The sequence below is a fragment of the Abramis brama genome (genome assembly GCF_963993115.1).
Source record: "Abramis brama genome assembly, chromosome: 2".
NCBI lineage: Eukaryota > Metazoa > Chordata > Actinopteri > Cypriniformes > Leuciscidae > Abramis > Abramis brama.
This window is the reverse complement of record NC_139964.1, coordinates 59,224,981-59,239,563: the sequence shown is the minus strand read 5'-3', so window position 1 is coordinate 59,239,563 and position 14,583 is coordinate 59,224,981. Positions and strand designations below refer to the sequence as shown.

General features: G+C 37.1%; 1 protein-coding gene across 12 annotated transcripts in view; it reads right to left on the bottom strand.

The window, feature by feature from the left end:
* The window catches only part of dmd (dystrophin), a 110,010-nt gene that overhangs the window by 77,106 nt on the left and 18,321 nt on the right, over positions 1-14,583 (bottom strand). For all 12 annotated transcript variants that reach the window (XR_014603730.1, XM_084095117.1, XM_084095105.1 and 9 more), the window contains exons 10-22: positions 11,997-12,188; positions 8,162-8,343; positions 7,897-8,047; positions 7,701-7,820; positions 7,395-7,496; positions 7,033-7,140; positions 6,016-6,195; positions 5,616-5,785; positions 4,449-4,572; positions 4,041-4,128; positions 3,471-3,712; positions 1,446-1,626; positions 66-211 (exon numbers count right to left, since the gene is read on the bottom strand). Coding sequence is in view for 11 of the 12 variants with exons in the window: in XM_084095117.1 (XP_083951243.1) it covers positions 66-211; positions 1,446-1,626; positions 3,471-3,712; positions 4,041-4,128; positions 4,449-4,572; positions 5,616-5,785; positions 6,016-6,195; positions 7,033-7,140; positions 7,395-7,496; positions 7,701-7,820; positions 7,897-8,047; positions 8,162-8,343; positions 11,997-12,188 (1,986 nt within the window). In the remaining variant the exon portion in view is untranslated. The remainder of the gene's footprint in view (positions 1-65; positions 212-1,445; positions 1,627-3,470; positions 3,713-4,040; positions 4,129-4,448; positions 4,573-5,615; positions 5,786-6,015; positions 6,196-7,032; positions 7,141-7,394; positions 7,497-7,700; positions 7,821-7,896; positions 8,048-8,161; positions 8,344-11,996; positions 12,189-14,583) is intronic.

Genomic DNA, 14,583 nt, shown 5'->3' with positions numbered 1-14,583 from the left:
CACTATGGTTCAAGAGTTTGTAGTGGAAGATTTGTAAATGTTTTTCAAATATCTTATGATCAAACCATGATGTCTTTGAGCCTCTGCTCCATGACAGGATACTCGGTCACTGCTGTGGACGGGATGGCTAGTTTATTCTCACACTGCTGCAGCCAGGCCAGCAGCGCTGCCATCACATCCTTATAACGTGCTGGAGGAAGACTAGACTGGACTAATGCAAGAGAAAAGAAGACAAGACAAGTCTAAACACAGTCACCTATACAATATCTGCCAGCAAAGTCCTGCAGTTTTCAACAGAACTCAAATGTCTATCATTTACAAAGCTCAACGAATGTCCCATTGTCTGCATGTTTGTTTTTCACAAATAATTTACTATTAAAGGGGCTATATGTAAAATTCAGTGCTCGCACTTGTGCACACCTACAAGAGACTATAGAGGTACCGATATTAGGCTAAGTCTTTTTCCGTTGTTCTTCGCTTAGAAGTAAAAAAGTTAGAAATACATTTTCAGCGAGCAATATACTATTAACGAAAATCCTGACACCGTCCACGCTGCTGATAGAGATGTTTAGATGAGTATAAAAATATGTGCTGCTTTCCTCTCAATAGCAAAATAAACACACAACAAAAATGACAGCGGTGAGAAAACAGCGCTTAAGAAAGCATCTGAATTTAGCGATCATGTGTATATGTCTGAACTAGCTTTGCAATTCACCGGCGAATATGTCGACAGATGAGGTAATTAAAATTATTGCCCACCGTTATGATGGTTTGATTATAAAGTATATTTGAGATTACAGTCTATATCTGACTATGTGAGACTATAGTTCGGAAAAACGTTCTTCACATAAAAATCAGTCTACAGGCTTTCATAGACAAACTAAGGCATTTTTTTAAGTTTCATTTAAAGCTGTTCACACATTGGCAATAAAAAAGCGATTAATACATGACATTTCTTACATTTGACCCCTTTAACTAATTTGATTATACTTTCAGCTACTATTAATAGTGAAGTGCTCTCAGCTCTGTTATTTAAATTTGACCATTCTGCATAATTCATAGGATTTTGCCCACACATTCAGCACACAAGAAAATTAAATATGGTGGATACATGCTGGTGTCTTGAATTGACTGAAGTTTTAAGAATCTTTCTGGATCGTGTAGAAACTCATTAGACATGACTTACCTTTCAGCCAGAGATTATGTAAAGATTAGAACAAAACCATGAAACTTTCAGAGGCTTGTGTAGCATAATAGGGTAGAGACACTCGTTGATTTGAAAGATTTATGAAAATGCTGCCAGCTCAGAAGCTAACGTGATCAAACCACACCACACTGCAGTCTGAATCCTACATACAAGTGCTGTCACAGTACAGTGTGTGAGTGATCCACTTTTAAACTCCCTCAACGTTAACCCAAATAGCATAGCACAAGACATCCCTCACCCAGAACAAGCTGTCGTTCCCTGGCCCTCAGGTCCTCGAGGACTTGGTGGTAGTGCTCTTGGTAGGCAGAGATGTCAGCATCAAAGAGAACAGGCGTCTCTTCTTTCTGCCGCAGCTCCTGAAGTTGTTCATGCAGCTTGTCCACTTGTGGTTGTAGAGCGGAGAGGCGAGCGATCTCATCCTGTGAAATGAAATAAAGCACTGGTCTTGTAAACATTTTAAACTAAGTCACATAATAGCACAAATACTGGGAGGAAAATGGCCCCATCTTTTTGCAGTCCGCCCTCGTCTCCTGAAGTGGGATTAAACATGATTATTTAGAAATTATAACTTTACTCATAACTTCAAAGTGTCTATGCTGATTCAAATGCAGAAAATATGGCTTTGTTGTGAGGCAATTGTTTTTACAGACTTCACAAATTCAATCAAAACTTCATAAATTCTCATCTTTAGTTTTGAGTTTTCTCTCCACAACTTTTTTATTGCACCTTCTTTCCTTTAATAAAGCGTACATATAGCTTATTTATGGTATGTTGTTTAGAAATCCCAATTGCCAATAAAATAGGTCTAATAAAACACATTACATCTAATAAATTGATCTAATAAATCACATTATAGCTGTCTTGTGCCATATGAGAGTCTCAGTTTTCCTCTTTTTTTTTTTTTTTCCAGATACATGGACATGAAATATTGACACCCTGTGTGTGTGTGTGTGTGTGTGTGTGTGTGTGTGTGTGTGTGTGTGTGTGTGTGATATTAAATGAGTAAACCTGGGCTGGGGAATAGTAAGACAACGAATTGGTTAACCACATCAAATGATCAAATCATCAGACACTCAAGGTCTTTAGGGAGACATGTCTCTTCTGAAAGACACATTACAGACACTAAGATCTGGTAAAGAGACAAGAAGCAAGAAAGATGTTCATATAGAAAGCTGTCAAGGACAGATATACTCATGGATAAAAGAGGTAAGAACAGATGAACAAAGAGAGACCATTAAAAAAGTTTGAGTTATCAAAGCTCTGCAGGTTTAATCACACAACTTGTCTCTCTGCCTGTTATATCATATTCATTAATCTAACAGGCCCCACTGAAATTAGTCCACAGCCATCAGACAGTGGAAATGCATTAATTTGTTTTCAATTAAATCATCCTATACAAGTACCATAATCACAGTAAAATTGCAAAAACTCTAACTGCAGTTAAAATTCACCAGTCTGGTCAGCCAGAGTCCCCTTTAAAATGGCAATTTCACAAACAGATTGTTGATTGAGATTGATTTTCCATGATCTTTTGAAATAAATGACTGAATTATTTCAAAATGTTCTGTGAACCTGTCACAATGTAATGCAAAAACCAGAGTGGCAACTATATTGGATCTGTCAGCAAAACTAAGAACCCATAACTAAGCGTTCAACTTCTCATGCACTTAAAAATAAATAAATAAATAAATAAATAACAATGCAAGTTGTTTAAAAATTAAAAATAGGCCCCTTTAAATAAAATCCATATTTAAAAAAACTGTTTGCATTACATATATTAATTATTTGTGAAAACATAAGATTGGAGTTTTTTCATATCATACATTTTTTCCCCAACTATAGTGTTGTGTTTCTTGTGCCAAAAAGAGTCTAAACTTCAGGGACCTTGCTAAAAAATAAAGTTTTAAAAAAAAATCTGCTCACTTCTAATGTTGGGAATCTTTGGAAGGACATACTGATAGGATTGTGAAGGAAGTTCCAAAAGTTATAGCATGTTTACCAAGTAAATCAAGATCTTTTATCTCAAAAGATCAAGAAAAAAATTGGTAATTTGTCTTGTCTGGCACTATAAAACAGGTTTTTTTTCCCCTTCTTTTTTTGCATGAGATCAGATGAACACATGCAGCGGGTAAAGGGCATTACCTGGCCAGACACAGGAAAAGACAGACTGTGCCCTGTATATGGACACAGAACAGACACACATTGAAAGACAAATCTACAGAGGAACAAGACCCCATGCACGAGGACAGACGCTGGTGGTTACCCTGCAACGCTCAAGCTGAATCCTCAGAGGCTCCGGCTCGCACGCGGGCGGCGATTGGACCTTGAGCCAGTTCTCAGCGGTCGCCACAGCCTGCTCAAGTTGCTGGAAGAGATTGTAGAAAGCCAGGACTTTGGTCTGGTAGGCCAACCACGCCAGCCTTTCAGCTAGGAGAGCGCAGAAATCAACCCATCGAGCACGTAACTGCTGAGCCGCTAGCTCGATGTCCTCGGATTTCTGATTATCTTTAGAGAAAGATCCATTAGGACAAATGAGACTCATGCATATTGAAACAGCATTTGCTGAGGCAATTAAGCAGCCAAAGGTTTTAGACTTTCAAAATAGCTAAGAAATGTCCCATCGATGTACATCTCCATCTATTATTAATAAAGCTGGCATTATGCAGGATTTTATAACTTTAATTAGCAGCAAAATGCTGATTATTGCTTTCCAAATAAAATGGGAGACATTCATGTTCTTTTTTACAGGAAAACAAAGGCAAGTTTTGAAATTATACAAGACTGATTGAAAATCAAGGGGCGAAAATCGAATGAATTAATGTGCATATTTTACCGCTAGTGAGTTGATCCACCAAAGCCTGGGCTGAACGAGTGGCTTCTTGCAACTTCCTGAACTTTTCTGGTTTTTCCCTGTCAATTGCCTCAAAAATGGCAGAAAGAATCACACAATAAACAAAAAACACTTTAAGTGTTTTAATAATTGCATTTTCATACACCTTTTAAAATATAACTATTACACTTTATTTAATTTAAACAATTTTAATATACTTATTATAGATTTTAATAGTTATATTTAACTATATTATTATTTTCATAAGAAAATACTTAGCATACAATCACAATTAAGTTCAAAACTATTCTAATGTAATATAATACACTTTGCAGTCTAATATCTTCTCAGCACACATTCATTTGTTGTACAAAACACTGAATCACTACAGAACATGTTAATGTTCCCTACCAGCACTTTCTCATAGAGGTCTGCCACACTGCCCTCCTTACGGGAAACTGAGAACTCTGGATTTTGCAAAACAGCTTCTGACCGAGTCATAAAACTGTGAATTTCAGTGAAGTCCACATCAAATCTGCAGGGAAATCGATGGGAGAACAGCAAAACAAATGAGTTATTCTTGTTTGTTTGTTAGTCATTTGAATGTTGTTGGCATTGATTAGCATTGATTAGCATTTCCCTCCTCACTTTATGTTTCAGCATCATTTCTTAACTCAAGCTAGAAGTGGAGTTGAACTCATACAGGCTGTAAACGTGCTTATTTAGATGAAAAAGCCTTCACTTCAGCATTTACACAACATAAAGAATTTTACAAAAGCTAAATTTCACTTGATTTTCATGCAATATCTTATTTAGATGAATACACTAAGTTTTTGTATCATGCAAAAAAGTGGAGACCAAGATGAACAGTCTTTTTTCAAGAATCAGACATGCTTCACACATGGATTTATGACAACAAACTTGTACAGTATGATGTGTTTGACTTTTATCAGCAATTCTTTAACCTTAAATCTAGTCCTATAAAATGAAATAGAATTATAACTAAAAGGATTACATTAGATCAAACTTTCAAAATATCAATGTTTATTCCATGACCCTACATAGGGCAAGCAGATGGATAGATAAATGTTTATTATTCTGAAATGTATTTCTCCAAATTTTGAGTTTTGTGCCTTATATTTGTTGTGTATTAGCTTTGACACATCTATATCCTAACAGTGCATTGCAAAAAGTTGACAAAATTTACTTTTAGCAGATATACACATTTAAAATTCACACACACACACACACACACACACACACACACACACACACACACACACACACACACACACACTAAGATGACTCATAGTTGTGATGTAATTAAATCCTTATGAGCTCTTTTTAAAAAATGGACAAGCCCTTCAATATGTTCCACCTCAACTTTGTTTCAATAGGAAACCCATCAACACAGGATAAAAGTGTGCTTGTCATGGTGTATTTTAAGCATAAACCACAGTCAGTACCACTGTGATTAAGAAAAAAAACACACAAAAAAAAACACACACTAAGTCTCCTATTTCCGTTGGGTCCTTCATATTTAGTGACCTGTGATGAAATCAAGGTATGCAAGCTCACCTTTTCCTCAGTTCCGAATCAACGACAATCCGCTTCTTCTGAGGTGGAGGGGTAGACATGCCCTCCTTAGTATGCTTCACCATCTTTTTCTGGTTCGTGGTCACCTTGGTGACAGTTGCCATGGTTGTGTGCGTGTGCTCCGACTGGGATGTGGTGACAATAGTTGAAAACTAAGAGGGACAAAAGTTGTAAGACATGCATGTGTAAGTGTACAGAAGTCTGATTCTTGAGTGCACATGAAAGAGAGAGGGTGAGATACAGTGAGAGCGGTTTATTTATTCAGAGTGATGGCAGGGACATGCAGGGAAGCCATATCAAATTTTGAGTGAAATAGAAATAGATGGAACAGTATTGCGGAAAAGATGAGACACAGTAAATGGAATGGCATTAGTTTAACCACCTTGGTGCTGGTGAGCTGAAGCGACTGTACCAATTTGTCCCAGCGCTGAGCAAACCTTTCCAGCTTCGCCTCTAGTTTCCCAGCAGCCTCTTTGCTCTTAATGTTGGTCAACAGATCTTGAACGAGGGAGCAAAGCTTGTCCATTGTCTGCCTCTTCAACTCCAGGTCTGCTTTTAAAATCTGAGGAACGAAATTCAGCCGGCAATCTTTAAGTTATGAAATGCATTCCGGTTTTAAAGTCAGAATCTTAAAAAGAAAAACACAACTACACAACAATAATCTAAGAGAGGTCAGCCATTTAATGCAAGCTGGAAATTGTGTTGCATTATTAAAAAGGCCTGATTTCAAACCCATTAAAAAGGATTTCAACATGAAATAGCATTTGAAACCTATTTTCCTTGTGATTTTTACGTCATGCAGCATATTCATAGCCTGACTACGTCAGACTTCGTACTTCCGCTCAATTTCATTTCGCTTCTGTACTCAGTCTGAGACAGCGTAATAGCTTTCCGTTTTCCTCCGGCCTGAAAACAGCCGGCCAATCAACGAACATAGGGCGTGCTGAGAGCCGTGACGACGTAGACACTGATTGTACCGTGGATGCGTAGATTTACTTCACATAATCTGCAAAAGTCGTTCACAGCCATGTTCACTCCGGTATTTCGCTCGATGGTTTTGTTTACGTATCATACATGTGTTTACAGTGGAAGTTAGATGCGGCTGAGCATGCGCATAACACACGCCATAACCAAACGTTATGTGATTGGCTTACGGGTAACCAATGATTTTAAACTTCAGACAAGCGCCGCCCCCCCCTCTAGAGAAAGAAAACGCTTTTCAATTATGCCATGCCAGACTCTTTTCTACGAAGCAAAGCGAAGTAGCAGAGTTTGGTATTACCAGGCTAGCATATTCAATAATGAAAAATCTAAATGCATGATTAACCATCAAGTCCTGATGAATAAAATCAAGCAAAGTAGGGTTGACTTTAATGTTTCAGTGAGTGTGGCCACTTACAGCAAGCTTCCTTAGGTTGGCGGCTACTTCATTTGGGTCATTTGTGCCACTTCTTTGGATAGACTGAACTAACTCCTCCTTTTGAGTCAGCCAAGAATCAAACAGCAGCTATAAAACAAGGACAGCGGATTAAAGGGAGATTGTGAGATGTGTTCTGCACTGCTAGTTTTCCTGTTTCTTTTGAGCACTGGTGATGTTATCGTGCTGATTCTCTTGAGAATAGAGGTCTTCAAAGCCTTTATGTTTCCCCAGACATGCTCTCATTATAGTCATTTAACAGGCAGCATTCAAAAGGCGTTTTCAGAGCTGCTAAATGCATAGTAAAAACTTTTCCAGCACGATCTGGAAGCACGATTCACTACCTGCTCCTCAGAGAAATGTTGCCAGCACAGTAGGATCTTTTGAAGGAGGATCCAACGCTCTTCAGTCCATTTGCAAATCGCTGCCCAGCGTTCCCCAAGGTTCTGTGTAGGTAACATAGGGGTGTTATGGAAGGCTGATCAAAGTAAAACAAAACATTATACCACAGTTATTGAGTTCAATCAACCAGGCAGACTTTAGGGCTGTAGTTACAGTTACAGAAAGTGTTTGGTTTTTGATAGTATGATAGAATATTGATCCTAAGACTGGGGAAATCAAGTTTTGCATATAAATAAAACAACATTTACCAGGAGTTTTTCCTCCAAGGCCGCGGTGGCACCATCACCACTGTTTTCATCTACTACCACCACCATATGAGTCAGAGAGTTCACTCTCACTTGCTCCAGCTCCAGATCTTCCTGTAAGAGCTGTAGGGACAATTGTGTCTTTACTTCTTTTTTTAATTTTTATTAAAACTAACCACAAAAAAATTCCAAGACATACTTTTTGCTCTTCAATTTGGCGCTTTATGTCATCAAGTTCAGGTCCTAAAGGCTGTGCTCCCATTCTTTTAATCCGAGTTTCGGTCGTGTCCAGCCAATCAGAGAGCTGCTTTAGCTGCTGGTGCTGCAGGCCCATCAAAACTTCATGAAGCCTAGAAATGTTCCAAAACCTCAGTTATATAAGGATTTGTAAATAGCATAGGTTTAGGTCTCTCTGTTAATATTTCTGGCTAAAAAAAAGGCTCATCATGCAAACATGTGACCACCTGCTCTGTCGCTCCATGCTGGCCACACGCAGATGTTCCCAGCGAGAGTTGAGCAGATTCATCTGTTCCCGCACCTCCCTCTCTTCATCATCAGTCAGCTGCCCTCCAGACAATAACACACTTCCTGCTTTCAGAACCCGGCCCACGCTGCCCTGATGAGATGTTAACTCCACCATGTAGCCCTGGACAATTACAGGGCAATGGTACAGTGAAGCATAGTGCAATGGTAAAACATTTACATTTAAACATTTCCCATCTTTAATTGACAAAATATAGAATTAAAGTAATTATTTTATTACAAAAAAAAAGAAAAGATGACGTATACTGAAGACACATAACATGTAAAGAAACAAAAGGCAATGATCCCATTAGCTTTGCAAGAAACCAAACTTTTGATTGAAACCAATCTTTGATATGCAAATTGTAAAATTCAACATAATAATGTATATTAAATTATAATTTGTATACATTTTGCAAGGATGCATTAAATTAATCAAAAGTGACAAAGACATTTACATTGTTACAAAAGATTTCTATTCAAAGAATCCTGGAAAACAAAATGTAAATATTAAGCAAGCACCATGGATTTCAACATTGATAAGAAGAAGAAATGTTTCTTGAGCAGCAAATCAGCACATTAGAATGATTCATGAAGGATCATGTGAAACTGAAGACTGGAGTAATGATGCTGAAAATTCAGCTTTGCCATCACAGGAATAAATTACATTTCAAAATGTATTCAAATATAAAACTTTTTTTTCAATTGTAATACAATTTAACACAAGTTATTGTTTTTAAATGGCCTCAAACAGGCAACAACATTCACAGCAGAACAGTCAACAAACAAAAATGTGCTCGAAGCAATAAATCGCTTTAAGAACTCGTAACTTCTCATTGTTTCTTTGCACTGTCAACTAGAAAAAACTCTTTGCATATCTGCTTTGACACCTTCTCGCAATGACTTTTTTCACTCATTATATCCTGCCATTCTTTCAGTCATTAAATGTCTCCAGATAACTTTTCAATTCACACCCACGCAAGGCACAGTTTGATCCTTTGACTCCCAGACCAACCATTCTAAAAGATGTTGGAATATGAACCTGAGGGTAAACACTCATAATACCATCTGTCATGAATGGAGAAATCTGATTTATTCAGAGACGGTAAACACAGGGGGCATACGCAGATCTGGATAATAATAACAGCCCACAACTTCATGGATAATACATCTTAGTCTTAAAACTTTCAGACAGTATCCTTCACCCCTTGGGTTCAAAGTTAGTTTGAAGAAATTAATCACCTGTCCGTATTCAGAGCCATTTCTATACGTCTCACACAAGTATAAAACATCAGTCTTATATTGACCAGATGTCAGATATGGAACAAACGTACCATGGAAGTGTCAAATGAAGTGCATTTCTTGGACAATGTAGATTTAAATTTTTAGACAAATAAAGTTTGAAATTTATAAGTAGTTTTAGAGCAAACATAAAAAATGCATGAAGAACAACAGTATATTTTGGACAAAACTAGTATTTATTTGCAGTGTTGGGTGTAATGCATTACTAAGTAATAATAACTGTAATTTAATTACTTTTCCCTTGAAAAAGTAAAGGAAAACTAATTTAATTACAGTAACTTCTGATGCAATTGCATTAAATAGCATATAGGCTATAGAACAATTCTATATTAAAAAAATAGATGATTTAAAATCAAAACTTAATGTCTTAAAATGTTTTTAATTTAACCATCTCCCTTTAAATATGTTTCATGTCTATCCCTGTATTGTTCAATTGGTCAAGATTGATATGGGATTTAGAAAGTAATTAGTAATAACGAATGCAATACTTTTTAGAGAGAGTAATTTGTGCAGTAATCTAATTACACTGTTGAAGATGAAATTAGAAGCTAGTAATTAAAGTTTAGTAATTAAAGTAACTTACCAAACACTATTTACTTTTTAAATTAGACAAAACTAATGTTTAACTGTTGAATAATCCTAACGTTTAAAGACACCAATACCTCAATAAGAGGTGTAAATGTTTAGTCTGGACTTGTGTTTCTCTACACGCCCTTCAATCTTGTGCAAAGGTTGTATCATAAGACTCTGAGCTTATGTAGGAATCCAAAGCTGCCAAATGGCAGCTAAAGCTTAAGAAATCACATCAAATAAAATACAGCAAGCTTTAGCCTTTCCTGGAACATCTTCACCTCTATAGGCAATCGCTATACTCTGCTGATGCTAAAAAAAACTTGGGGCATGACAGCATTGTCTTTTTTAGGGTGTAGTCCTCCAATTTTTTGCTCTGAACTAGTAGACTAACATAATAGCTGTACACTTGTCCTTCTGGAAAGGTCCTACTTATACGCTTTGACATCATAATTGAGACATCAAGTGGTTTTGGTATTGATTTGTTTCTCTTTTTGCAGCAACAAAACTACTTTATCTATTTACTAGGTCAGCAGAAACACAATTATGTGATACTTTGTTGTCAATGTCAATGACACAAAAAGCTAAACACTAAAATGCTAAACTAAATTGTAGTGTCAACATTCACAATTATTTGAATGTTGACCAATACCAATTTACCACCAACTATAGCTAGTGCAGCAATAACTTCCGCTATGATTTCTTTAAATTACACTTGGAAATTTGGAAGCCTTCAGAGAGTCCAAACAGTTTCCCACCATTGTGTTTATGTCCATGTGTCCATATCTTTCAAAATGATCCTTCCAACATCCAAAGGGGCTGTTCACACAGAACGTGTTTTTCCATTCCACTGCGCTACTTTTCCATTGTTTTTCAACGCAAATGCGCTAGACAGACGTAGCAGAGTTTGTGAAATAAGCACAAATGTCAGAAAATAAGAAATAAGCACAAATGTCAGAGCATGTCAGAACACCTCCAGGGCCAGAAAACAGCTCAGACCCCAGAGGGTTAACCACTGCACTCGTGTCTTTTGCAGCGTCTCTCGCGAATGACACGGCATTCTAAAAACACAGTGCTCAAGTTAAAAGAAGTTCAACTTTTAAAAACGAATTTCTAGACCTTGCGCTTTTTTCCGTTCCACCAACTTGCGTCTTGCATTTTTAACAGCAAAAACGCATTCCGTGTAAACCAACCCAAAGGCAGCATTAAGAACATTTAAGTTGCAATGTAATGAAAGCAGCGACATCTTCCGTATTGATGAACATCCGAGGTAAATGGATTACCAAAAAAGAAAAAAAAAAGTAGGGCGGGGACTTGGTTCTATCCACATCAGTTGTTGATTGGATGGAGCTTTCAGATGATTTTAATTGAGGGGTGCAGTTTAAGTGGACTAAATGATTGGAAAAGTATGTTATTTAAGTATGTATATGAATTTTACGGGGTGGCTAATTAGATTTTTGCTAAATCAAACATATTTTACGAGTTGCCCAATTCGTATGAATTTGTACGAATAACCTACCCCTGACCCCGCCACTAAACCTATCATGTGGGTTTAAACAAATAGTACGAATTAGCCACCTTTTAACCACTTGTACGAATTTGTACGAATTGGTCATGAGATCGCGTTGGTTATTTCACTGGAAGTATAGTTATGACATTTTGATAAAATTACAAGCTCAAAGTTCGACATTGACATTTCAACCTAAATCCAGTTAGATATTCAAGTACACTAATCAAACTTTATTTTTTTTTTGTATAGTAGGTACATTTAAATGTGAAAGTTAACGCTAAATTTCTCAAACAATACATCACCAGCCGGGAAAATCTCACCTGAGGTCGGCAGAATCATCAACATGCTCATCTACTTTCACCTCAAAAGTTTTAAAAGACAAACAGGCGAATTACCTCATGGGTGTGAAACTGCTCTTTGACTTCTTCGACAAAAGAGGAGATGGGTGGCTGGGCTTGCAAGCCGTCCTCCGCGGAGAGCAGCCAGGTCAGGACCTCCTCCAGGGCACTCTGGTAGCTTTCCAGCTCATTTAGCCCCTGTGGCAGGGGACTGGGGGACGGTCGCAGTTCATCTGGCTTGTCTGGAGACTGCAGGCAGATAGACCGGAGACAAATGGGTTAGATGATGGAATGGATTTAAAAATAATAAAGATATTGAGTTTTTTGTCTTTAAATCAAGGCTTGTCTAAAGAGTGTATTGGCAATGAGGCAGTAGGAGTGGTTGGCTAATCATGGGTACACACTATACACTTGTAACTAAGCCCCTAGAGTATTTCTGGCTGTTCATCCTCAAAAGCTGGGTCTTTAAAGTTAGCCTTCTAATTTTCTTTTCCTGTTTGGGGAAATACCCTCTGCCCTTGTGTGTATTCAAGTGAAATGCACTAGCTGACTGATAATATCAGGGAGGTTTCAGATTGAATTTGAAGATTGTGAGGGGCCTCATGGTGTTGAGTAATGATTTCGATTTTTTTTAGGGGGGATTGTGGTGTTGCTCATATTCAAACAAATTCCTAACCACAAGTATACATACATTTTACATACAAGTATACATTTTGGTGCATAACTTCGTACAATTTGCGCTGTGGACAATAAAACCCTCAAATCACACAGCTTGTTGAGAAGAGGTGTGCTATTTCTTTTCTAAACAACTTTTGGACCATGGACCTGATGGACCATGAAACAGACTGACAGACTCATAGACTGAGAGTAAAGGAGAGACTTGAGTCATATCTTAGTGACCAAAATATCTTTGGGGTGACTAACCACCTAGCAACTACCCAGAACACCAAAGCGATATACTAAAGTTCAGAAGACATTAGCAAACACATAGCAAGGTCTTGGAAGCCACCCATAACACCCGAGAGTTTTGCACCAGTGTTATTTTAGTTTCATTTATATTCAATTATAGTATTTATTTATATTTTGAATTAGCTTTTTTATTTTCAGTTTATATTTTATTTTGGTTTTAGTAATTTTGTTATGTGATTTTGTTATGTGAAAGTTATGAAATTTGGCACACAGATAGAGAACAGTCTGAAAATTTGGAGTCTCTAACTTAATCGCTCTAGCACCACCAACTGTCCAAAGTTGCACTCACATTTATGTTAATACCTTTTGAACCGTAAGCGCTAAAAACAACAACAAAAAAAAATCCCAATGATTCCTTGGCTCAAGACGATTCGATCCCTACATCATTTTCAATTATGAAAATGTTTCCGCCATTTTGAATTTTTCGTGCCACCTAGTGGTCAGGTGATATGAAAAATGTATGCTTATAACTTCTGAACGTTTTTCTGAATTTCTGAAAAATTCACAAAACTGATCTCTTTAGATTTGGCGTAGCATGGCGAGTCGAACGATATCCAATTTTCCCATATTGGCCATTTTTGGGTGTCGGCTATTTAGAATTTTGTCATAAAATGCTATATTTTACGAACGCATTTTACGAACGCACAAACTCGGTAAGTGTCTTTGGCAACATGCCCTGAAGGCACTCAAAGTCAAGACAGTGCCACCTTGTGGTCCAAAGTAATAATGAATTTTCCAAAAATGCTAACAACTTTTGATTAAATTAGCCTATTGTAATGAATATTAAAATGTAGATTTCTTGGGTCATGCCGAGAACATAGATACCAATTTTGCCATAGTCAGCCAAAAAAAATTTTTCTATCAAAACCTACTATTTTTAACTCCTTGACCAGTTGTCAGTTTTTTATCAAATTCGAGTCAGATCATCATCAGACAATGCCAGCAAAAATGTATGGAATTCATGTCGATAGACGAAACTGTTTTCGTATACCGCATCAACAAAGTTAATCACATGATGCCAAAACGACTCTGAGGCTGTATCTCTGCAATGCTTTGGCATTTCGACATCAAGCTTTGCATGTGTCATTGTCACCTAACTCTGACCATACCACATCAATTTGTTCACAGCGCCACCTATTGTTCGAAAGTGATAAACTAGTTACTATATTTATGATTTTTCAGGCATTTTGCCTAAAATCATCTTAATGTGCCATTAATTTCTCATTGTTGCAGTTGGTCTAATGCTCCCAGCCATGGTGGCATTTACTTTTCATTTGTTTAAGTTTTTCATGTAATACTTATATTTTATTTCAGATGTATTATAAATATTGAAAATTATTTTTAATACTTTTTAGTTAACAATAACAACACCTAACACTTAATAACATTGTGTTTTCCACAGACAAGAACGACTCACATTTTCCTATGAAAATGTAAAAAAATATTCAAAATGTAACAATGTGGGAGTGTTCCATCAATTAGACAAAGTTGAATGGATTGATGGCTGGGAGTTGAAACAGGAAGTTAGTCAAACAGAGATTACGTTTGCAGATGAAAGTCTAAATTCACATATACAATGCTTGTATTTTTTAATACTGCATGATAAACTAGACTTGTACATTTTCCTAAGAAAATGTGAGTGGTGTTCTCAAGTCTCTCCCTCAGGTCCCTTCCT